The 27,184-nt window shown below is 39.6% G+C and overlaps 1 protein-coding gene across 3 annotated transcripts; it reads left to right on the forward strand.

The window, feature by feature from the left end:
* Positions 1-224: 224 nt before the first annotated feature.
* pgghg (protein-glucosylgalactosylhydroxylysine glucosidase) lies at positions 225-27,184 on the forward strand. 3 transcript variants are annotated; one of them, XM_061917206.1, is made up of 16 exons: positions 225-389; positions 810-991; positions 1,096-1,155; positions 4,288-4,542; positions 7,742-7,952; positions 8,024-8,459; positions 8,533-8,652; positions 11,690-11,821; positions 11,887-11,998; positions 16,032-16,104; positions 16,174-16,310; positions 16,400-16,533; positions 22,528-22,623; positions 22,693-22,790; positions 22,853-23,076; positions 26,884-27,184. In XM_061917206.1, exons 4-16 carry the CDS (start codon positions 4,305-4,307, stop codon positions 26,949-26,951), a joined length of 2,079 nt encoding a protein of 692 aa, XP_061773190.1. In that variant the 5' UTR covers positions 225-389; positions 810-991; positions 1,096-1,155; positions 4,288-4,304; the 3' UTR covers positions 26,952-27,184. The 3 variants fall into 3 exon arrangements, with proteins under 3 accessions (XP_061773190.1, XP_061773188.1, XP_061773189.1); XM_061917204.1 differs by lacking the exon at positions 225-389 and having other exon boundaries at positions 595-991; XM_061917205.1 differs by lacking the exons at positions 225-389; positions 810-991 and having other exon boundaries at positions 998-1,155.

A 27,184-nucleotide genomic window follows, 5' to 3' on the forward strand; every position in this document is an offset into this window, starting at 1 on the left:
ACTTGTGTGAGCCTATGGCTTTACATTTTGCATTGTATTGTCTTCACGGAGGAAGAGGGGTTAGTGCGTCTGCCTCACAATACGAAGGTCCTGCAGTCCTGGGTTCAATCCCGGGCTCAGGATCTTTCTGTGTGGAGTTTGCATGTCCTCCCCATGAAATCGTGGGTTCCCTACGGGTATTCCGGCTTCCTCCCACCTCCAAAGACATGCACCTGGGGATAGGTTGATTGGCAACACTAAATTGGCCCTAGTGTGTGAATGTGAGTGTGAATGTTGTCTGTCTATCCGTGTTGGCCCTGCGATGAGGTAGCGATCTGTCCAGGGTGTACACCGCCTTCCGCCTGATTGTAGCTGAGATAGGCGCCAGCGACTCCAAAAGGGAATAAGCGGTAGGAAATGGATGGATGGACGTAGTTACTTTATTGAGTTTACAACCCCCTGGAGCTGTTTTGTTTTGTTTCTGTACTTGTTTTGATTATTAGTATTTCTTTATTTGTATGTAAATGTTGCATATTATAAATAAACGTTCAAAAAAATACAATAATATAAAAACTAGCAAAACGAGCTTGAAGTACTTCCTGGTTTCCCATGATGCTTTGCGATGCTTGTACTTGAGCGTTGTTTATAAAGTGTCTGTTTTAAACATACAAGCTGCATTTATTTTTACTCTCTTTGTGTGTTTGGTGAGCCTTTAATGTGCTATAATATGTTATTTGTTATAAATGAGTGAGTGTGCTTTGCGGGGTGTGGCTCCTCCCCTTTTTAAACTTGTGTCGGATATTCAACAAAAGTGTCAATATGTCTTCCAGAAGGCTGAAAGTTGTCTTGTCAGCAAACCAATGACTTGAATCTCTGCGACAGTATTGTACCAAACGGGAGTTCCAATATTTCTTGGTAAAACGCGGAGGCTCCCTTTATTGTAGACTCAGATCCTCCTTCCTCATCTTTTACGGGAAATCCATGCCGTGTTTTCATGCTGACTCCACACTTGGTGAGTTTGCTTGCATACCGCAGTTCTCCTCCTACGACCTTAACTTTGGACCACTTTTGATTTTTCAAGTATCTAATGTTGTTCAAAACTTGTGACACAAACAGATGCTCCTTCTTCCTAATTGCGTGAGCAACTTTATCTCTGCAGCAGACGGTGGCAAATAAGTAAGTCGGCTTGTTTTCATTTTCATGAACGCATCGTGAAGGTTTTGTGTGATTCATTTAGGATTCGGTTGCGAATTATAAACTATAACGGTTTACTCAGTTTTGCTCGTTTTTTCCATTTTTCGAATGAAACTAATGGTATGCAATTCAAACTTGTAACACAGGGGTGTCAAACTCATTTTAGCTCAGGGGCCACATAGAGGAACATCTATTCCCAAGAGGGCCGGACTTGTAAAATCATGTCACGATAACTTAAAAATAAAGACAACTTCAGATTGTTTTCTTTGTTTCGAAATAGAACCAGCACAATCTGAAAACATACAAATATTTTTTTACACTTACAATTGTGGTCAAAAGTTTACATACACTTGTGAGGAACATAATGTCATGGCTGTTTTGTCAATTTTTGTTTCATCTCACATCACAAAAATCCAATCCAATCCACTTTATTTATATAGCACATTCAAACAACAAAATGTTTCCAAAAGTGCTGCACAACAATATTAAAAACAATATTCAAATATTATCTTTACCTCCACCAATGACTAACTAAAATAAAGAAATATAAACCAATATAAAAACAATTGGTGTGATATACGTGCCATGTCTAAATGTGTGCCATGCTATGTGAGTTTTTTTCCCTTGGATTTACGTAGTCTGGACCCCTCCTGAGGGTCTAGCCTTAGACTGATATTTTTTACTCCCCCACCTCTCACCCAGTGTTACCCTTTTCTCACCTTTTTAAGGAGTGCCGTAAAAATGGCTGATCCGTTGGCGGTCCCGTCTTGTCTCACTGTAACGTATGTCTGCTCTTAGTGAAACTGTGCCAAAAATGTAATTTTAAGTTCTTATGTGTCTTGTGCATGTTAAGAATTGACAATAAATAATCTGAATCTGAATCTTAATATAAAAATAAATGTGATAAAAAACGATTTCAAATGGTAAAACCAATTAAATCAATAAATAGAAATCAAAATTGTAACAACACAGAGGACAACAGAGGTCACACAACTCACATAGTGTTAAAAGCCAAAGAATAAAAATGGGTCTTAAAACGAGACCCAAAACACTCCACTGTGGGAGCCGTTGGAACATGGAGGGGCAGAGTGTTCCAGAGCTTAGGGCCAACCACAGAGAAGGCCCTGTCTCCCCTGGTTTTAAGTCTGGTCTTGGGCACCACGAGCTGGAGCAGGCTCTGGGACCTCAGAGCGCGCCCAGGAGTGTAAATTTGGATGAGGTCCGAGATATACTGAGGTGCCAGTCCATGTAAAGATTTAAAAACAAACTGCAAGGCTTTAAAATACATTCTAAAATGAATAGGGAGCCAGTGCAAAGTCTCAAGAATTGGGGTTTTAGGCTCGTGTTTTCTGGCCCCTGTTAAAAGTTGTGCTGCTGCGTTCTGGACTAACTGCAACCGGGAGAGAGGTTTTTGGCTAATGCCAGCATAAAGTGCATTGCAGTAGTCCAGGTGACTTTAAATAAAATCATGCACGACTTGTTCAAAAAAGGTTAAAAGATAAAAAAGGTTTTACTTTTGCAAAAAGACGAAGATGATAAAAACACGATTTTAAAATGCCATTGACTTGTTTGGGAAGTTTAAAATCGCTGTCTATAGTGACACCAAGACATCACATAGACAAAGATAAGACCTTCTGGAGGAAAGTTCTGTGGTCAGATGAAACAAACATTGAGCTGTTTGGTCACAATACCCAGCAATATGTTTGGAGGATTAAAGGGGAGGCCTTTAATCCCAGGAACACTAATCCTGCCGTCAAGCATGGTGGTGGTAGTATTATGCTCTGGGCCTGTTTTGCTGCCAATGGAACTGGTGCTTTACAGAGAGTAAACGGGACAATGGAAAAGGAGGGTTACCTCTAAATTTTTCAGGGCACCATATAATCATCAGCCCGGAGGTTGGGTCTTGGGCGCAGTTGGGGGTTCCAACAGGACAATGACCCCTAACACACATCAAAAGTGGTACAGTAACGGCTAAATCAGGCTAGAATTAAGGTTTTAGAATGGCCTTCCCAAAGTTCGGACTTAAACGTGTGGACAATGTTGAAGAAACAAGTCCATGTCAGAAAACCAACAAATTTAGCTGAACTGCACTAATTTTATCAAGAGGGGTGGTCAAAAATTCAACCAGAAGCTTCCCAGAAGCTTGTGGATGGCTACCAAAAGTGCCTTATTGCAGTGAAACTTGCCAAGGGACATGTGACCAAATATTAACATTGCTGTATGTATACTTTTGACTCAGCAGATTTGGTCACATTTTCAGTAGACCCATAATAAATTCATAAAAGAACAAAACTTCATGAATGTTTTTTGTGACCAACAAGTATGTGCTCCAATCACTCTATCACAAAAAATAAAAGAGTTGTAGAATTTATTGGGAACTCAAGACAGCCATGACATTACGTTCTTTACAAGTCTATGTAAACTTTTGACCACGACTGTACATGTTGCTGTTCATACTAGTCTATCTTCATTTGTCGTGATTTCTGAATAAATTATCTGATGATGTTCATCAGTCAAATAGGGGCGAGTCTGGCAGCTCTCATTGATGTAACATTTTAATATATCAGAAGATGTAATAAATAGTCACATCAAAATCAAAATACAGAATGTTATTATTGCGATTTACTCATTTTGCTCAACTGATGTACTAACATCATGTGGTTTATTCTGTACACATCATCTACATCAATACTTGTGAATTTGGATTAATTTCATGAATCATAAATGAAGTTATAAGGTGATACATATTATTTCAGCTTATTTATGTGTCCCCATATAATGTGTCTCTATATTAGCACATAGCTCCGCCCTCTCTGAAGTCATGCACTCCTGCAGCACGGAAAACAAATAATTGCTATTGCGACATCCAGTGGACACACTTAGAGGAGCATTTTATTTCATTCAAAAATTTCAGCTAATTTTTATACTTACCAAAATCATCTCTAGGGCTGGATAAAACCTGTTTGCCATACGTTTGACACCCCTGATGTAAGACTAATGTGCACAACCTAAAACTGCCCTTTGACCTGCTCACTGTGTATTCGAATGTTTTTGTCTCAGATTCTCAGTTACATGTGAAATGATAAAACCTATGCAAATTATGCACCCTTCCAGACGACCTTCATCTCCCCATGTCGACTGACCTTTACACCTTCACCAGCGACTCTCTCCCTGGTGACCCCCGCTTCCTTCCTGCACTGGCCAACGGCCTTTTAGGATGGAGAGTCTACAGCGACGTCCTCCACATGGGGGCGGTGTACAACGGGGAAAGAGGGGACTGTCACCGTGCAGATGTCCCCTGTCCTCTGGCCGTGACGTTTGAGATGGAGGAAGGTGGCCAAGACTCCTTCAGCCTTGATGCCTACAATGGTAATCTATTTTGGGTTGTTTTTGGAAAGGTGTTTTCACTTGTTCTAGGATTGTTAAAGTGCACGGAACAAAAAGTGAAACAACACAAAACTGACTGAAAACATAAATTACCGGTACTTCTTTCCAAAAGTGCAGTAAGGATAGGGTGAAAAGATCCATACCATAATGTGGTATACATAAAGGGATGTCTAGAAGTTCCATATCTCTGTTATCTTTTGCCCATTTACTTTCTTAATTGCTAATTTTTTCAAAATTTTGCCACCGATTGCTTTAATTTCTACAAAGTTTTGTAGACTCTGAAACATCATTGCCCACCGTCAAATTAGCAGCCAAGGCTAAACTCATATGATTTGACTCACAATTTGCAATTTAGCAATTTAATTAGAGATGTCCAATAATATCGGACTGCCGGTATTATCGTCCGATAAATGCTTTAAAATGTAATATCGGAATTTATCGGTTTCAAAAAGTAAAATTTATGACTAAAATTTATGGCTAAAATATTACGGAGTCCGTGTACGGAATGGTACACGGACGCACAAAGAAGTACAGAGCATCACAAAACCTTACAGGCACTGCCTTTGTGTGCCGGCCCAATCACATAATATCTACAGCTTTTCACACACACACAAGTGAATGCAACGCATACTTGGTCAACAGCCATACAGTTCACACTGACGGTGGCCGTGTAAACAACTTTAACACTGTTACAAATATGCGCCACACTGTGAACCCACAACAAACAAGAATGACACACATTTCGGGAGAACATCCACACTGTGACACAACATAAACACAACAGAACAAATACCCAGAACCCCTTGCAGTACTAACTCTTCCGGGACGCTACAATATACACCCCCACCCCCTCCTCCCCCACACACACACACCTCAATCCCGCCCACCTCAACTTCCTCATGCTCTCTCAGGGAGAGCATGTCCCAAATTCCAAGCTGCTGTTTTGAGGCATGCTAAAACAATAATGCACTTTGTGACTTCAATAATAAATATGGCAGTGCCATGTTGGCATTTTATTCCATAACTAGAGTTGATTTATTTTGCAAAACCTTGTTACATTGTTTAGTGCATTCAGCGGGGCATCATAACAAAATTACGCATAATAATGTGTTAATTCCACGACTGTATATATCGGTATCGATTGATATTGGAATCGGTAATTAAGAGTTGGACAATATCGCAAAAAATCCATTATCGGACATCTCTAATTTTAATTGTATTTATTTATTTATTATTTCAATTATTTATTAAACTCTTGACGTGCTTTATTATTAATATGATACATTGGTAACTCAACTTACGGACCTATTGTACAAAACCAACTTTTCTTGCCTTTTGGTACCTGTTTTTGTGTATTTGGGATCTGCGTAAGTCCTGAAAATTTCAAATCAGACACGTTCATAACCATATGTAATATGTACAATATATACCGTATTTTGGTAATTTTATGCACAGCCAAACTAATTCTTCACCGCATTTATTTCTGTTTCCATGGCAGCACACTTCCTACCTCCTGCAACACATATGTTCCTATTTCCAGAATCACAACAAAAATGATCATTTCTGAACCAATGAGGATTCACAACCTTATCTTTTTGAAAGTAAATATACGGAGGGTGAACTGTTGCTTGTAAAAGTGAGCACGAAGAGAGCCTAAATCGTTGGAGCAGACAGAAGCTGAGAAAGTAAGACATGGTCTCACTGCAAATCTGGAACTTTGAACCAAGCTATGGCGAATTAAACAGTTTGCTTTCCCAAATCAACTGGAAAAATGCTTGACCAAACTGACAACTGTCTATCAAGTGAGGCACTACTATATTGATCATAGAACACGCAGCACATCATCGTACACTTAAGTACATACGCTGTCGAGCTAGCTGTGTGCAAACAAAACATGAAATGTGGGCTAATAGTTTACATATACTGTAGTAAGATTGTTCATGTTTTTCAATCAGTACAAATTATCGTTGTATCGCAGTGTTGTGCATTACAAACTCAAAAAATGTTTCGTGCTGACGTAGAAGCAAGCTTATCTATTTTCGTAGTTAGCTTTTCCGACTAATACCGCCGCACGCCAATTTCTTAGTATGCTAGAAAAATAGTTCCTCTGTGTTCGCTCTTAAAATAACAATGTTGCTACAGCTTGGTATTATACAGGTTACGCAACATGAATGAAGTATTGGTGACTGTTTTTGAATGTATTAGTAAAGTGATTTAGAGGTAAAATTGAGTGATGCTAGCCAACTAAAATGAGCCAATTTAGAAATTAGAAAGCAGTAAAAAAAACCTTTTGTTTTGTCTCTCACAATGATTGAGAACAATAGGTAAAATTCCAAAAAAAGTGCAGTTCCCATTTTAAATTAATTTTAATTCATTTCAATTTGATATGTTTATTTGCAATACAAGTGTTCTGAATTAAAAGCTCCATCACAGGACCAAATAAGCTTGTGAGTTAAGTAATACTGCACACTATTAGGGTTTGAATGTGTGGAAGTCGCTTCCTTGCAGTCCCACTGTCAGAAACGGCACAAGAGTCCAGCGCTCAGAGTTAACAAGCTTTTTAATGATCGTATGTTTTTATGATTGGCAACACTAAATTGGCCCTAGTGTTTGAATGTGGGTGTGAATGTTGTCTGTCTATCTGTGTTAGCCCTGCGATGAGACGGCGACTTGTCCAGGGTGTACCCCGCCTTCCGCCCGATTGTAGCTGAGATAGGCGCCAGCGCCCCCCGCGACCCCAAAAGGGAATAAGCGGTAGAAAAAATGGATGGATGTTTTTATGCAAAGTTTTCTCCAGACTTTTCAGTCTCATCAATTCTCCTCCTCCTGCTGTCCCCGAATTCTACATTTACAGACAACAGTTGATTAGACAACTTGTACCACCTGGGAACTCCAATCACCTGCCAGTTTTGTATCGCGGTCAGCACTGCCACGCCCTGGTACTATGGTGCTCTGTCTTCAGCACCATGGACAGAGGCGGTGACCTTTGCTCCTGCAGGCGCGCTGATCCCACTCTCCCTCCACAGAATATTTTATTTTTAATTCATTTCTGTTAGATCTGACTTTTTTACTTTCCAATTCCATTCTATTCTAGGTCTATATTTGTTAATTTTTGTTGTACTTTATGAAATTTCGACTCCTGTTCAGCTCTAGTTATGTGTGTGTTTTTGTTATTGTGCAGGTGTTTTCACACGCACACTGACCTCACCTGGCGCCACAGTCTCACAGTCTTTTTACTCGCACCGCTACCACTCCAACCTGATGGTGATGGAGATTCTCTTGTTGCGCCATGCGCCCTCAGAAGTGGCGCTCACAGTCAACCTGGTCACTTCCTTCCTGCCTCAGAGCAAAGACATCCATTTTCAGTCTGGACTCGATTACAAAGGTGGAAGGTGAGTTCTCCCTCATCCCTCAAAAATGATTACAATGTTAGTTGAACTGTTATTATTTTTTTCAACTTTAGATACATCCGAGGTCAGACCAACAAGGCAGAGTTCCCTGGAGGTCTACAGCCCACAGTTCACCTGCTCTGGACCCCAATTCCCTCCACAGTGACGCTGCCACCCGAGCGGAGCCAGGATTGCTGGTGCTTCATTGTGGCTGTGGCCGACTCTTTAGACGTGGCTGAAGCTAGTTTTGACAAGGGCCTGGAACTGATGGCAATGGGTGACCTACGTCCCTCTCATGAAAAGTCCTGGCAGGAGCTGTGGCTGCTCAGCAAAGTAGAGATGGTGGGCTCAGAGCGCCTCTTGAAGGCTGTGATTAGTTCTATGTTCTATCTACTCAGCGCCTTCCCATCCATACATGACACCTCCTGCTTTTTTGGTGGAGTCAGTCCAGGCGGGCTGTCGAATGGCGGAGAGGGCCAGGATTATTGGGGCCATGCCTTCTGGGACCAGGTAAAGATGATGCCTTTATTAAACCACTTTTTTATAATTCTTACATCTGGCATGGTGTTGTCTAACCTCACAGGAGATGTGGATATACCCCACTGTGGCTTTATTCTACCCAAAGCTGGCCCGAGCAGTGCTGGAGTACAGGGTGCAAACTGTGGATGGCGCTAAATACAATGCACAGAGGCAGGGTTACAAGGTAGGATGACTGCCGCTTTCACATAGAACTCCTTCAAAATAGGCGGATTATATATCCCGCATGAACAAAGCTTAACCTATTGTTACTACAACCATCTACAAGGTTAATACAGTTTGCTTCTCCATCTTCCCCTCCATTTATCTGTTTTCTTTTGAATCTCTACTTATACGTATTACATATACGTATTGTTGAATTTTAAACAATTGTATTGTTGATAATAGAGGTAATTATTATTATTCATTATCAATATTGATATTTCTATTTGTATTTGTATTGCTCCATTTGTAGTGTAATAATGTTCATTGTCATTTCTTTATTATTAGTATTTATTTCACTAACTGCTTCTTTGCTATCACTTTTACCATCATATTTCTACATATCCTCTTCGCTTATGCTGTTCTGTTATTGTTATTTTTATTGTTATTGTTGTGTTGGTTGTTGTTGTTGTCTCTCTGGCTTATCCCCCTCGTCCCCACATTTTTCCCCTCTGCCTTCCTTTTTTTTCTTTTTCTATCCCGTCCTGCTCTGGCCCGGCTGCACCAAATAATAATATAAATCTATTTAATAAAGTCAAATACAAATGAGGCAACAAGAGAAGTACCCCACACTTATCTTTTGTAAAGTAGATCTGTACAGCCGACATGGGTATCTACATCAACTATATGATGGACAGGACAAAAAAATAAATAAATAAATCTCCTGACGATTGAGGGAACCCCTCATGAAACAGTTCTGTAGAGATGAAGTAGTCTTGTGATTTTTCCCCACACATACATATTGCGCTCTACCATGGTATCGAGCACTATTCTTTGGACAATCCAATTAAGATATATATATATCCCACATGCATTTCATACAGAAAGATAATACCTAGAGTAATCATCCTCCCGGATGACAGAGCTTCTCACCCTATCTCTAAGGGAGAGCCCCGCCACCCGGCCGAGGAAACTCATTTCGGCCGCTTGTACCCATGATTTTGTTCTTTCGGTCATGACCCAGAGCTCATGACCATAGGTGAGGATGGGAACGTAGATCGACCGGTAAATTGAGAGCTTTGCCTTATTGCTCAGCTTCTTCTTTAACAAAACGGATCGATACAACGCCCGCATTACTGAAGACGCTGCACCAATCTGCCTGTCGATCTCACGATCCACTCTTCCCTCACTCGTGAACAAGACTCCTAGGTACTTCAACTCCTCAAATTGGGGCAGGGTCTCCTCCCCGACCCGGAGGTGGCACTCCAGCCTTTTCCGGGCGAGAACCATGGACTCGGACTCGGAGGTGCTGATTCTCATTCCGGTCGCTTCACACTCGGCTACAAACCGATCCAGTGAGAGCTGAAGATCTCGGCCAGATGAAGCCATTAGGACCACATCATCTGCAAAAAGCAGAGACCTGATCCCGCAGCCACAAAATCGGAACCCCTCAACGCCTTGACTGCGCCTAGAAATTCTGTCCATAAAAGTTATGAACAGAATCGGTGACAAAGGGCAGCCTTGGCGGAGTCCAACTCTCACTGGAAACGCACAGCTCCAATCAGCTGCCTCGACAATAGAGGTGCGGAAGATGGTCCCCTCGGACTCAATGTCCAGCACCTCCCTCGTGACATGTTCAAACTTCTTCCGGAGGTGGGAATTTTTAACTCTCTCTGACAGGAGACTCTGCCAGACGTTCCCGGCAGACCCTCACAATGCGCTTGGGCCTGCCAGGTATGTCCGGCATCCTCCCCCACCATCGCAGCCAACTCACCCGAGTGTCCAAAACATGAGGTCGCGAATCCGATGACACAACTACAAAGTCGATCATGGAACTGCGGTGCCAAGTGCACATATGGACACCCTTATGTTTGAACATGGTGTTTGTTATGGACAATCTGTGACGAGCACAAAAGTCCAATAACAAATCACCACTCTGGTTTAGATCCGGCCGGCCATTCTTTCCAATCACGCCTCTCCAGGTTTTACTATCGTTGACAACATGAGCGTTGAAGTCCCCCAGTAGGACAACGTATTCACCCGGGGGACCACTTTCCAGTACTCCCTCGAGTGTATCCAAAAAGGGTGGGTACTCTGAACTGCTGTTTGGTGCATAAGCACAAACAACAGTCAGGATCCCTCACCTAGGACCTGTTTGTCTTGGGAGACCCTACCATGCCCCCGGACAACATAGCTCCTAGGATCATTGGGACACGCAAACTCCTCTACCACGGTGGCAGCTCAGAGAGGAGATAATAACAAATTAACTCGTGATTAATCTCAAAAACTACTGCATTCATAATGTACAGTATGTACACAGATTAATCACACAAAAACCTAAATTGTGTATAGTTAACTGATAGGTGGCATGGGGTGTTATTTGGTCAGTGATTAGGTGATTACATGTCAGTGCAAAGATGAGTAAGAAGACTCTGAATGGTGTGCTTGCTGGAACATTGCAAAAACTGTTATCAAGTTTAGAGCAAATAAATTACGTGCATTCAAGTAAAACATTTAAAAAATGTTCCTGTATGACATTCTGATAAAGTTGCATTTGTGGTTAAATATTGGGGTCTTTTTGAAGTTGATTTAAATTATGCAAGCAAGTAATAACCTGTAATGAATCATTGTTATTAATTAGACTTCATAAGAGTGATTATTCAAATAAAAAAATAAAACATCTTTACACAGCTCTAAAAAAAAAATGCAATGCTGACATGAATGAAGCCAACCCTAAACAAATGTATTGAGACATAACTGATTACCTTTTCTTTGGCTTTTATGTGTGATGCCACTATTAGACGGAACAGGCACTGCAATGTGAACAAATGTGATGATCACAATAGAACAAGATATATAACTTAGTAACAAAGCAGTACACAGGTTTCTGTCTGAGCTGCTCAGTACAAATAGCACAGTAGTAAATCTGTCCATAAGTCAATAATATTGAATAAATGAATGTTTTTGTATTTAAAGTAGTATACTTTTTTACCTTTTGTATGTTGTGCAAGTGTGTGCATAATGAAAGTGTGAAACACGACAGTTCTATTCCATGTCCACAGGGGCTGAAATTTCCATGGCAGAGTGCTGTGTCAGGGAGGGAGATGTGCCCTGAGGACATTTACGGAGAGCAAGAGATTCACATCAACGGAGACGTTGCACTGGCCTTTCAAAATTATTACTACCTCACTGAGGTTTGCACTCCAGCGCCACCTGGCATCACATTAGCTGTGAATATTAACCCCGCTCTTCGTTGCAGGATGTGTCAATGTTCACAGAAGGACGGGGCAGTCAACTGATTTGGGACGTGGCAGATTACTGGGTTTCCAGGGTGACGTGGAGCACCGAGGATCAGAAGTATCATATCTTAGGTAATCATCGGCGATCACTCGAAGCGAGTATGATAGTCCTCCTGTTGTTGGGTCTGGTCATCTGTGGGTCTTCAGGTGGCTGTAGAGGCCGATCTGTGATTCACAGACTCTATTGCAGTTGGGGCATATGTAGGTGATTGTCGTGGTGGTGGTAGTGGTCTGAGGAGCTCTTTTGGTAGTGGTTCTCTCCTTTCTTTGTTGCCTCTTGTTTTTCCGCGGCACGGCGGAGGTCCTTTTCTAATTGTGCATTGCCTTCATGGACCTTCCTTCTCCACAAAACCCTCTGGTGGGCAGCCTCCTCCCAGGTGTTGAGGTTGAAGCAGCATTTCCTCAGGTGGATTTTGAGGTTATCTTTATTCCGCTTCTTCTGCCCTCCTTGGGTGCGTCGTCCTTGCACCAGTTGTCCGTACAACGTTTGTTTCGGAAGGCGACTGTCTGCCATGCGTATTACATGGCCTGTCCATCCCAGCTGGTGCCGAATGACAGTTGTGGTGATGCTGGGCATGTTAGCTTCCTTCAGAACACTAATGTTGGTGAGCCTATCTTCCCAGCTGATCCTGAGGATCTTGCGCAGACATCGCTGATGGTACTGCTCTAGAGCCTTAGGTAAACACCACTGCTGACAAGGAGTTAATGATGATATTTTTGTGTGTCAACAAAGGGTTTTCTATCATTTTGCAAGTATCTAATGATATCCTGGTCAAAGTGTATTTTATGTTTTACATGTAGACCCAATTTAAAATGATTTAAATAGTACAAAGAGAAACCCAGCTTCCCTCATTCCAGCATATGCCATTGCGCCCTTGGGGAAGACATCTCACTTACCTTGCTCCATGTGCCACTCACCTTTTGTGTATAAATGTGAATTAAAGTTTGGTGTGCAGCAATGGCTAGCTTACCACTAGCAAGGTGTGAATGTGTAATGGTTGAGAAAGGTGCTGTATAAATCCAATCAATTGAATTAATGCTGCAGTTTCAAAAAAACAAAGTAAATTGCTATGAACATTTGGAAGAGAATAGGGTTATATTTTAAGAAACGAAAAGAAAAATGTGTTTAATCTACAAAACCCAAAACCAGTGAAGTTGGCACATTGTTAATCGTAAATAAAGACAGAATACAATGATTTGCAAATCCTTTTCAACTTATATTCAATTGAATAGACTGAAAAGACAAAATATTTAATGTTCGAACTGAGAAACAATTTTAGTTTTTGCAAATAATCATCAATCCATTTCTACCGCTTATTCCCTTTGGGGTTGCGGGGGGCGCTGGTGCCTATCTCAGCTACAATCGGGCGGAAGGCGGCGTACACCCTGGACAAGTCGCCACCTCATCACAGGGCCAACACACATGTACAGACAACATTCACACTCACATTCACACACTAGGGCCAATTTAGTGTTGCCAATCAACCTATCCCCAGGTGCATGTCTTTGGAGGTGGAAGGAAGCCGGAGTACCCGGGGGGAACCCACCCATTCACGGGGAGGACATGCAAACTTCACACAGAAAGATCCCGAGCCCGGGATCGAACCCAGGACTACTCAGGACATTCGTATTGTGAGGCAGACGCACTAACCCCTCTTTCACCGTGAAACCCTGCAAATAATCATTAACTTAGAATTCAATGTTGGTTTTCGGCCTTGCTGCTCACGTGCAGTGAGTTCTCCAGATTCTCTGAACCTTTTGATAATATTATGGACCGAAGATGGTGAAATCCCTTAATTCCTTGCAATAGTTCGTTTAAAAATGTTGTTATTAAACTGATTGACAATTTGCTCACGCATTTGTTCACAAAGTGGTGACCCTCGCCCCATCCTTGTTTGTGAATAACTGAGCATTTCATGGAAGCTGCTTTTATACCCAATCATGGCACCCACCTGTTTCTGATTAGCCAGTTCGCCTGTGGAAAGTTCCAAATAAGTGTTTGATTAGCATTCCCTAACTTTGTCAGTCTTTTTATCACCTTCTGACAGCTTTTTTGAAACATGTTGCAGGCAGCAAATTCCAAATGAGCTAATATTTGCACAAAATAACAAAGTTTACCAGTTCGAACGTTAAGTATCTTGCCTTTGCAGTGTATTCAACCGAATATAGGTTGAAAAGGATTTGCAAATCATTGAAATTTACACAAAATGTCAACTTCACTGCTTTTGGGTTTAGTGTGTGTGTGTGTGTATGTATATATGTGTATGTATATATATATATATATATATATATATATATATATATATATATATATGTATATATGTATGTATGTATATGTATATATGTATGTATGTATGTGTATATATATATGTATGTATGTGTATATATATATGTATGTATGTGTATATATATATGTATGTATGTGTATATATATATATATATATATATATATATATATGTGTATATGTGTGTATATATATATGTATAAGTGTGTATATATATATATGTATATATGTGTATATATATATGTGTATATGTGTGTATATATATATATATGTATATGTGTGTATATATATATATGTGTATATATGTATATGTGTGTATGTATATGTGTATATGTATATGTGTATATATATGCGTATATATATATAGATATATATATATATATATGTGTGTGTGTATATATATATATGTGTGTGTGTACATATATATATGTGTATATATATATATATGTGTGTGTATATATATATGTGTGTGTATATATATATATATATATATATATATATATATGTGTGTATATATACACACACACAAACCCCGTCACCATATTAGTTTGGATATTGTGTTGGATGTAAATATAAACGGAATACGATGATTTGCAAATCCTTATCAACCTGTATTCAGTTGAATATGCTACAAAGACAACATTGATGTTCAAACTGATAAACATTTTTTTTGTCCCAAATATCATTAACTTTAGAATTTGATGCCAACTTTTGGGTTTCGTGTATATATATATATATAGAATACACGAAACCCAAAATCAGTGAAGTTGGCATTTTGTGTAAATTTCAATGATTTGCAAATCCTTTTCAACCTATATTCGATTGAATACACTGCAAAGGCAAGATACTTAACATTGGAACTGGTAAATTTTGTTATTTTGTGCAAATATTAGCTCATTTGGAATTTGCTGCCTGCAACATGTTTAAAAAAAGCTGTCAGCAGTGGCAAAAAATACTGAGAAAGTTAGGGAATATATATATATATATATATATATATATATATATATATATATATATATATATATATATAACAGGCCCAGAGCATAATACTGCCACCACCATGCTTGACGGTAGGGTGGTGTTCCTGGGATCAAAGGCCTCACCTTTTCTCCTCCAAACATATTGCTGGGTATTGTCGCTAAACAGCTCAATTTTTGTTTCATCTGACCACAGAACTTTCTTCCAGAAGGTCTTATCTTTGTCCATGTGATGTCAGATGAAACAAAAATTGAGCTGTTTGGCCACAATACCCAGCAATATGTTTGGAGGAGAAAATGTGAGGCCTTTAATCCCAGGAACACCATTCCCACGTCAAGCATGGTGGTGGTAGTATTATGCTCTGGGTCTGTTTTGCTGCCAATGGAACTGGTGCTTTACAGAGAGTAAATGGGACAATGAAAAAGGAGGATTACTTCCAAATTCTTCAGGACAACCTAAAATCATCAGCCCGGAGTGTGACAAGCGGTAGAAAATTAATGGAGAGCGACACAACTTTAATGTCCTTCACACTTTCTTATGCACTCCAAACCCCCATTAATATTTAAAATATACATTATTTTTTATGTATAATGATGGAATGTCTTTGCAGTTTAAGTCCCTGCTAAAATTACAGCATTTATTTTATTCGAATCTGATTTTGATTGATCGTTTTCTTCATATTATAGGGATTACATGATAGGGATTATAATGTACTGTACATTAATATTATTGTATATGTTATCTTTTTAAGCCACCTATATGTGTTCAAAATTTTTCACGGTCTATACACTAAGAATAATTGTCACATTTCTGTGAATTGATGCTTGTTGTGTATTATTTAGGTGTCATGCCGCCTGATGAGTACTACTACAACGTCAGCAACTCTGTCTACACAAACACAGTGGCAAAATTGAGGTACTGTACATGCATGTTAGTGTAGTTTACACTTAGTTTGGGAGGCAATAACACCCTTGCTGTTCTTAGTTTACAATTTGCTGTGGAATTAGCTGATCTTCTCAAGCACCCTGCACCAAACGAATGGAAAGATGTGGCTGAAAACCTCCAAATACCTTTTGACCAAGAATTTCAATACCATCCTGAGTTTGAAGGCTATTCCAAAGGTACTTTTCTCAACCATTTTAATCTAGACTGTATTAGCATGAAGTTGTGTGTGTGTGTGTGTGTGTGTGTGTGTGTCCCACACCCCCAGGATGTACAGTGAAACAGGCTGATGCTGTGATGCTGGGCTATCCTCTGGGACTGCCCATGTCCCTTGAGATCAGAAGAAATGATCTTGAAGCTTACGAGGCAGTCACAGATCCTCTTGGACCAGCCATGACTTGGGTAAGACTCTCAGGAAATTGTCATTCACACTTTATTTGAGCTAAACTAGGGGCCTCTAACACATTTTAAGGCAAGTGCAGACTTAGTCATCCCACAATGGGGACATTATATTGTTGCATTGCAGGTTTTTACATAGAGTAACGGAAGTAAAACATAATGAAAAACAAAAACATGACTTATAAATAATACATATTGAGCACTAATGATAGCACTATGTATATATGAAAATAAAACAAAAAAACATTATCTTAACACTTGTGTTGCACACCAACAAAAAGATGACAGTAATCACTTAACTGCCTTATAAAGTGTTATAGCTGTGGCTGGAAAAGACCTGCGGTAACGCTCTTTCTTACACTGTGGTTTTAGCAGTCTAATGCTGAAGGAGCTACTCAGGGCCTCCACCGTGTTGTGCATGGGGCCGGAGGGATTGGACATTATGGATGGGAACTTTGTCAACTTTCTTTTGTTGGCCACCACCTCAATGCTTCATAGTGGGCAGCCTTGGATGGAGTCAGCTCTCTTAATCTGTTTATTAGGGTCCGCCCTGTGGAGTCCTTTGCCATGGGCCAAGGACCCTATTGAAACTGTAACCTTTTATTATTATTCTTTATTATTATTCCGCTCCTTCGCACCCTAATTTGACCCCCTTAACATGCTTCAAAACTCACCAAATTTGACACACACGTCGGTCCGGCAAACCTTCCCAACTTATTAAGCAACCAAACCCCAAAAATGAAAATTGCGCGCTAGCGCCCCTTAAAAAGACACAAAAAACAGACTGCTTGTAACTTCCGTTAGGAATGTCGTAGAGACATGAAACAAAAACCTCTATGTAGGTCTGACTTAGACCTAGATTCCCCATTAGAAACTTCTATACCTAAAATCAACAGGAAGTTGGCAAAAACCCCTTCAAAGCAAATTTTTTGCAAAAAATGCAATTTTTGCCTCTTTGAGCTATAATTTGACCCCCTTAAAATGCTTCAAAACTCACCAAACTTGGCACACACATCAGGACTGGCAAAATTTACGCTCTCATGAAAAAAAAAAACCCAAAACTCAAAAATGCGCTCTAGCGCAATTTATGAATAAAACACAGAAAAAACTGCCCCTAAGAAGAAAACTAAGACAAAACTGCTTGTAACTTTCCGTAGGAATGTCGGAAAGACATGAAACAAAAACTTATATGTAGGTCTCACTTAGACCTACATTTTAATAATTGACATCCTTCAGCAAAAATCAACAGGAAGTTAAAAATTACCCCTTCAAAATAAAAGTTTTGTAAACACCCGTCACCTTTTTTCAAACGTTATCTCCTCTGAGCCCGTTTGTCGTTTCGGCTTCAAACTCGCACAGAAGAGAGTTTGAACCCTTTTAATTAAAAGTTTTTGAAAGAGTTTTGATTACTGCTCCGGTTTGGATTTTACGCACCATCAAAAAAACCTGCGCAAATTTTCCTAAAAAATGTCATTTTTGCCTCTTTCAGCTGTAATTTGACCCCCTTAAAATGCTTCAAGGTGCAAGTTAAAGCACTACTATGCAAAGCGAAAGCCATTTATCAACAACATCCAGAAAAAACGATCTGTAATTTCACCCCCTTAACATGCTTCAAAACTCACCAAATTTTACACACACATTAGGACTGGCGAAAATTGTCATCTAATAAAAAACCAAACCCCAAAAATCAGAAGTAAGCTCTAGCGCCCCCTAAGAAAAAACACAGACAAAACTGCTTATAACTTCTGTTAGGAATGTCGTAGAGACATGAATAAAAAACTTCTATGTAGGTCCAGGGCTTGAGTCCCGGCGGCAGCAGCCAAAGGCGGGCCCGACCAACGTTGCTTGCAACTTTAATTAAATCTGTTACTGTATCTGACCGTGCTGCCCCTGCCCCAGCAAACGACGGCATAGAACACCGCAGAGGCCGCCATAGTGTTATTAAAAAGCAAATTCCAAAGGACATTAATCTCCTTTGAGCCTTCATGTACACAGCGTTTAAGCTGTGAGTCCAGTCCTCAAATCCGAGGTATAGAGCGTGAACTGTTAAGGTGAGAGCATCGTTCCTTGAGGAACCCATGTTCTGCAAATGGCTAAATCAGAAAAAGATTTATGACGGCCTGTTGATGATCCATGCTGCCAAGCGATGGTCCTCTCCCGCCTCTTCCAGTTTCACCAGCAGCAGTGCTGGCTGGATGGTGTTTAAAGCGCTGGAGATATCAAAGAACATGACTATCACTGCACTTCCTGTTGCAGAGATAGTCCCATTGCGGGTGGGTGAGGACCCGATGGAGCAGGTAGATGATAGTGTCATCCACAATGATGCTTCAACAGAAAGCCAACTGCAAGGGGTCTATAGCTGACAATGTCTGTAGATAATCTGCTCAATCAATCCCTAATTGAAGATTATTTATACAGCCCTTAATCACAAATGTATCAAAGGACTGCTCCATGTTCTCCATGAGGTGGGAGGTCAAGGCAACTGATCTGAAGTGGTTACGCTCCTTGGAATAGGGATTGGAACCACACAAGAGGTCTTACATAGAGTGGGGTTTTTTCCAGGCTAAGGCTCAAGTTAAAAATGCACTGGACCACACCAGTTTACTGGTCCCCACATTTCCTTAGTCGCATTCCTGACCTTGTTCCCTCCCAACTCTCTCTTCATTTTGCTGGTGAGTTGTGGGGGGCTGTCAGGGAGGGGTTGGATATGAGGGGGTTGCACTGGGGCCAGAGTCAAACCTGTTAAAAAAACATTTTGTTTGTCGGCCCACTCTTGGTCGCCAGAAGCTTGTTAACTAATTCCACCTCTTCCGTGACCTGAAATCCGTTTCAGGCTATTCCACACTTCACGGATGTTATTTCCCTTCAGCTGTTGTTCTATTTTTTGCTTGTTTTCCTTCTTATACCTGCTAAAGTCATACTTACGTTTATTATCAGCTCCTATTTGTGTCCTGAGGTGAAAGCCTTCTTCTTCTTGTTCAGTAGGGCCTTCAGCTCAGAGAAGACCTAAGGTTTGTAGTAGTACTACTTCAACTAGCAAACTTAATCGGTTCTTTGACAAAGCTCTTAACTCAAAACACTTTTATCTTCAATCAACGTTTACCATTGAATTAATTTAAATAATTTTGGGGGTTAAATCACCATAAATGATTACAGGGCGCCGCACAGCTGCCGCCCACTGCTGCCCTCACCTCCCAGGGGGTGATCAAGGGGATGGGTCAAATGCAGAGGACAAATTTCGCCACACCTAGTGTGTGTGTAACAATCATTGGTACTTTAACTTTAAGTTTAATTGGTGCTTGGGTTCCCCCAAAACAGCACAATTTTAACATGTAGCACATGTGTATATATATACTGTATATACACATACATATACATATACTATTGCAACAACACATCATCAGTAGGGTAAAACTAACCTGTGTCACATTGGTCTAAACCCAGCTAAGCATTTTACATGTTAAAAGTGTTAGAAAGAAAAACAGCCTTTTAGTATAAATATATTTTATAAAGACAATACAATGGAATGGAATGCTAACAATTCCAGTGATAATAATGTACAGTACATACTTTACTTTGGAGAGTGGACTTCTATGATATCTCAGGTGACTACAGATGGAAATCAGCCTTTGGCTACAATCTGTCACATTTATATTTTGTATGTTCATTAATATGCATTTTATCATGTCACAAAGTTATAACAAATGGCAACTCCCTATGAGGAGTTTTATTGTACATCGATAAACAAGCTTATTGATGTGTCTAGAGGGACAGGCAAAGGTTAAGTCGGAGAAAATGCAGTAGTTTATAAATTATTTAATGTTTCTCTGCAGCCAATCAGCAAATGCGCCACCGACCGATGGTGAAAACTGTTGTAAATAAACAGACAATATTAGGTCACAGTTATTTTACTAAAAATTAAGTACATGAAATACAAATCATTAATATATAAAATGATACGATTTAACAAAAATAAAGTGCACCGAATTGCTAAAAAAAAAGTCAGGCTTTTGTCCTCAATGTCCAACAGTCAAAAAGTCATCCTCTCAGTAAATGATGAATTCATGAGGGTCGGGTGATTCCTTTTGGTCCATTTCAACTCTAAATAACAATATAAAAATTAGGGCTGGGCGATATCGATATGCACGATATATCGCGGGTTTGTCTCTGTGCGATATAGAAAATGACTATATCGTGATATTCGAGTATACGTTTTCACGCAGTTGTTTTTAGCTGCGGTCATTACATTACAGGCTCTTCCCACTCTTTCCTGTCTCTCCTTCTCACAGACAAGCGCACCTTCTTACATACGTCACATACTGTCACGTCATACGTCACATACGTATGCGCCCTTGAGGAGCAGAGAGGTAGCAGCATGGGTAACGTTAGCTGTGATGCTAGCAGAGCCGTGCGAGAGGTAATATGAGAGAAAGAAGGTGCAAATGAAGGAAGAATTCATTCCCAAGAAAAACAGCAGGTGGTCCATCGTCTGGCGATGGTTTGGCTTCAAGTGGGAATATGTCGAACAGACAACCGTAATATGTCAAGTGTGGGGCAAAACGGCGTTGCTACACAAAGTAGCATTACTGCTAATATGTAGCATCATTTGAAAAGTCACCTGCTAGAGAATGCAGAGTGATTACTCCGTTTGTCAACATCTCCAACAGAATTTAATAACGTCCGTAGTAACCTACCACATAGCGAAGGACGAACACTATTTGATTTCTTATTATGCAGCTCATTTTTCTTTGACACTTAAAATGTCTCTGACAATCTTGCACTTTCTGTTTTGGAAATGACATAAATATTTGTGCCATTGCTTAAAAACTATTTTATAAAAGACAGTTTTGGTCGATTGACTTAGTTGTGATTTCCTTCTCTGCATGAAAGTTTAAAATGAGCATATATCAATGCAGTATGAAGAATGTTTTAATGTAGACACATAGAATCATCATACTGCTGTGATTATATGTATCAAGTGTTCATTCAAGGCTAAGGCAAAATATCGAGATATATATCGTGTATCGCGTTATGGCCTAAAAATATCGAGACATTAAAAAAAGGCCATATCGCCCAGCCCTAATATAAATGATAAATGTCAGCGTTTATCTCGCGCCGACAACACAAACACCTCAGCTTTGGCGTTAGAGTGTTAGCATTAGCATTCTATTTACTCCGGTTGAGGCTAATAACTACACAAATAATGTCACTGACTACTTTTACGACACGTAAAAAAGTTAATAGTTAATATTTGATGTTATTTACCTTTGTTCCATTCGTGTACTGCCTCCTTTATTTCACATTTATCCAACAAAGTATCAGACTAGTAAGCAGCTGATGTCGTTGCTTTGAATTTGGCTTCATACTCCACTGAAAATACGTTTAAAAGAGTCCACTTCTCGTAGCTTTCTATAGTGAAATTAATTTTGGCAAAATAATAAACAATTATAAACTGCATATAGTTTAAAGACTACAGATGATTAAAAACACTGCAAGATAGTTTCACTGATCAGCGTTCTTCAGCACAAAGATGCCCCACAAAATTCCTGCAAGTCGAAAGTTCCTTTTGTTCTTCTTTCTCTCCATTGTCAAGTTTGTTGTAGAAGAAATATACAAAACAATTTAAAAAATAAACAAGTTGTCTAGCATTCTGTAAATGGCGGTGCTATGTTAAAAAAATATGTTTTAGGAACGCCCCAATTGTGTTCACTGCCCGCCCCTGTTAGGTTCTGGCAACCTTCCAAAAGTTCCTGAAGAACTAAATCTACCCGGGTATTTTTTGGTGGAAACACAGAGAAAAAATTTTTTACATGGGTGAATGGGAAAGTTTCTGTAAAACTTTGGAAAAGGGCTGGGGGTGTTACATGGATGTATACATTTTTTGGCCCTATTTTGTATAATTTCTGTGACAGCAAGAATGTGTTTACAAGTAACTTACTGTAGGTAATCTTAATTTATACTGTTTGTTCTTCAACTGATGGCATGCTCATAATTCAGGGCATGTTTGCAATTGGATGGCTTGAGCTGGGGGAAGCAGAGAAAGCTCAACAATTACTTGAAAAGTGCTTCAAAAACATTCAAGGACCTTTCCAGGTAACTTACTGACACGCACACATACTGTACGTCACAACTGGATAAAGGGAATATATGGTGGCCTTTTAGGTGTGGAGCGAGACATCGGACGGCTCGGGTGCAGTCAACTTCTTAACTGGTATGGGAGGGTTCTTGCAAGCTGTAGTGTTTGGTTACACTGGCTTCAGGTGAGACGTCTGTCACTCCACTGTTAATCAAACACATCAATAGAAATATTTTAAATTTTTAGAGTTCAGAAAGAATGCTTGGCCTTTTCCCCACTTCTTCCCAATGAGCTGAGTGAGCTTTGCATACACGGAGTCAGCTACCTGGGCAATCGGATGGACTGGCTCTTTAGAAAACACGAGGTTCGCATAATACTGCGGGAGCAGGAAGCTGGTGACGGGTTTGCGAAGAGGTGTGATCTGCAGGTGGTCCTCAAGGCATCAGGGACTAAAATCCCTTTGACTCCAGGTAACACAAAGTCATCAAAAGGGAACTGCACGTTTTTTTATATTTTGCCCATCATTCACAATCCCGATGTAAGACAATAACTTGTTTTTTGCATTCCAATTTGTATATTATGTGTATATATACTAGGGGTGTGGGGAAAAAAATCGATTCGAATACGAATCGCGATTCTCACGTTGTGCGATTCAGAATCGATTCTCATTTTTTTAAAAGTCGATTTTTTTTTTTTTTAATTATTAGGTTTTTGTTAATCAATCCAACAAACCAATACACAGCAATACCATGATAATGCAATCCAATTCCAAAACCAAATCTGACCCAGCAACACTCAGAACTGCAATAAACTGAGCAATTGAGAGGACACACAAACACGACACAGAACAAACCAAAAGTAGTAAAACAAGAATCAATATTATCAAAAACAGTATCAGTATTAGTTACAATTTCAGCATAGCAGTGATTAAAAATCCCTCATTTACATTATTATTATTAGACATTTATGAAAATGGAAAAAAAAGAACAATAGTGTCACAGTGGCTTACGCTTGCACCGCATCTCATAAGCTTGACAACACAGTGTTCAATGTTTTCACAAAGATAAAATAAGTCATATTTTTGGTTTGTTTAATAGTTAAAACAAATTTACATCATTGCAATCAGTTGATAAAACATTGTCCTTTACAATTATAAAAGCTTTTTACAAAAATCTACTCTGCTAGCATGTCAGCAGACTGGGGTAGATCCTGCTGAAATCCTATGTATTGAATGAATACAGTATCGTTTTTAATCGGAAAAATATCGTTTTTGAATCGAGAATCGCGTTGACTCGAAAAAATCGATGTATAATCGAATCGCAACCCTAAGAATCGATATTGAATCGAATCATAGGACACCCAAAGATTCGCAGCCCTAATATATACTGTATGTATGTATATACTGTATGTATATTAAGAGTGTGCAGCTCTACCTTAAATTGTGATTCGATATGAATCTCGGTACATGGGTTATGATACATGATACTTTTTAAAACATTATGATTTGATGCGATACGATTCCATGCATTTCAATGCAGACGGAAGCTTTGAAAACCAAATTAAATATACAGTGAGGCAAAGAAGTATTTAGTCAGCCAGCAATTGTGCAAGTTCTCCCACTTAAAATGATGACAGACGTCTGTAATTTTCATCATAGGTACACTTCAACTGTGAGAGACAGAATGTGGAAAAAAATCCAGGAATTCACATTGTAGGAATTTCAAAGAATTTATTTGTAAATCATGGTGGAAAATAAGTATTTGGTCAACCATTCTAAGCTCTTACTGATGGAAGGAGGTTTTGGCTCAAAATCTCACGATACATGGCCCTATTCATTCTTTCCATAACACGGATCAATTGACCTGTCCCCTTAGCAGAAAAACAGCCCCAAAGCATGATGTTTCCACCTCCATGCTTCACAGTAGATATGGTGTTCTTGGGATGCAACTCAGTATCCTTCTTCCTCCAAACACGACAAGTTGAGTTTATACCAAAAAGTTATATTTTGGTTTCATCTGACCACATGGATTTCTCCCAATCCTCTGCTGTATCATCCATGTGCTCTCTGGCAAACTTCAGACGGGCCTGGACATGCACTGGCTTAAGCAGGGGGACACGTCTGGCACTGCAGAATTAGATTCCCTGTCTGCGTAGTGTGTTACTGATGGTAACCTTTGTTACTTTGGTCCCAGCTCTCTGCAGGTCATTCACCAGGTCCCGCAGTGTGGTTCTGGGATTTTTGCTCACCGTTTTCATGATCATTTTGACCCCACGGGATGAGATCTTGCGTGTATCCCCAGATCGAGGGAGATTATCAGTGGTCTTGAATGTCTTCCATTTTCTGATAATTGCTCCCACAGTTGATTTTTTTCACACCAAGCTGCTTGCCTATTGTAGATTCACTCTTCCGAGTCTGGTGCAGGTCTACAATTCTGTTCCGGGTATCCTTCGACAGCTCTTTGGTCTTGGCCATTGTGGAGTTTGAAATCTGACTGTTTGAGGCTGTGGACAGGTGTCTTTTATACAGATAACGAGTTCAAACAAGTGCCATTAATACAGGTAACGAGTGGAGGACAGAAGAGCTTCTTAAAGAAGAAGTTACAGGTCTGTGAGAGCCAGAGATCTTCCTCGTTTGAAGTGACCAAATATTTATTTTCAACCATAATTTACAAATAACTTCTTTAAAATTCCTACAATGTGAATTCCAGGATTTTTTTTCACATTCTGTCTCTCACAGTTGAAGTGTACCTATGATGAAAATTACAGACCTCTGTCATCATTTTAAGTGGGAGAACTTGCACAATCGGTGGCTGACTAAATACTTTTTTGCCCCACTATATCACGTATCATGTCGGAACAATGGCATGTGTTTATTTTCTAAATGTAAACATACTAAACAGGCGGTGCCTGCAATAATTATGATCAAATAGTAGAAGTATCAACTTCATGTGGTTGCAATCTATATATACACTTAAAGAAAATATTATGTAAACCGAATACTTTTGAAAAAGCTATCAGCAAAGAACAAGCAAGCTGTGCATCAAGTAGAGGTGTTATAAGACCACGGTAACACACGTGCAAAATACTATTTGGTGCCACCACGTAAACTAAACAGCAGCTATTGACATACTGAGCTGGTGAGCTGCTGCATTGCCTCTGAGTAGGTAATAAATTATGCCTTTTACTTGTATAGTAGAAGGTTGGGGCCATGAACTAAGAAGTTGGTCAACTTTGACTTTCACCTTAGACTTGTAGATAGCGAGAAAGACATGAAAAGACATTTGTGTGTGCCCACGTTTTTCACCTGTGTGAGGACTGAGATTAATTTCTTATCTAAACGGTAAACTATGAACATCTTATTAGTCTCCATCCTATTGAGAGCAGACGTTGGACAGTAAGTGATTGTTTTATGTTCATAGTTTGTATTTCTTGTTTAGCATTTAGCAATAGTACTAATTGCTGGACCTGCTGATCCCTCAGCTTCTAAAGCTTGTAGCTCTATTTCACATATTCAGGCTAAAATTTGAACACCATTTGTCCAAAAGTAGTTGTTGTTTCTCATCAAGCCTGCCATGCAACTGTGAAATTAATGTGCCGCTGTGTACTTGAAGTAACCAAAATAAGGAAATATTACATGTTATTATGACTGTGCCTGTTACATTACATACAGTATATACTTACAGCATTCATATAAGACGTTAATGTTGGCGCTAACTGGCAGCCACGCTTCCGTCAGTCTACCCCAGGGCAGCTGTGGCTACTGATGTAGCTTACCACCACCAGGTGTGAATGAATGTTGAGTCCCACTTCTCTGTGAGCGCTCTGAATGTTTTGAAAAGCGCGATATAAATCTAAATCTAAGTTATTAATGTTTTTTGAAGGTATTTTAGATCGCTCTATAGGCGGAATAGAACAAATCCCATTACCTCCATTCCATTGTTAGCCGCCTTGTACTTGCCATATAACACAAATTAAAAATGCATTAAAAAAAACACATGATTTCTTGTATCACATAATGATTGTAAATCCCCCTTTAAGAAAAAGACCTGATGAGTAATGATGAACAATAGTTTGATGTTGGTCACATTTGGTTGTGTCGGGTTTTTTTGTGGATGCTGCTGACATTACTACACTACTTAGAACTATTTCATGTCACTTTTCATAACAAAGATATACTGTATATTCAAACTTGAAGCTTCATTATTAACTGCTGTTAATTTGTAAATTGTTATGGATGTTTTGTTTTATAATTAATTTACATTGCATGTTTATTTCAGGGACGCCGGTAATGTTTCCGAGAGAACCTGGATGTGTTTGTAAACTTCAACTGTCGTCTTTCTGCTGACCTCTCTGAGAGAGGACTCAGGCGGTTCTAATCACTACATGCACCCTACAAAATGTGCTATATACCGTGACGTCATGATTGCTGCCGCACTATTTGCCAAATATTTGTGCAAAAAACGGCTTAGTATATGAACTTAACAAAAGATACAACTAGGCCAATATAAATCAATCATCACTATAAAACTGTTTTTACATTTAAAATGGCTGAAATAAAGAGATAAAAATATAAAATAC

The sequence above is a fragment of the Nerophis ophidion genome, linkage group LG12, assembly GCF_033978795.1.
Source record: "Nerophis ophidion isolate RoL-2023_Sa linkage group LG12, RoL_Noph_v1.0, whole genome shotgun sequence".
Lineage (NCBI taxonomy): Eukaryota > Metazoa > Chordata > Actinopteri > Syngnathiformes > Syngnathidae > Nerophis > Nerophis ophidion.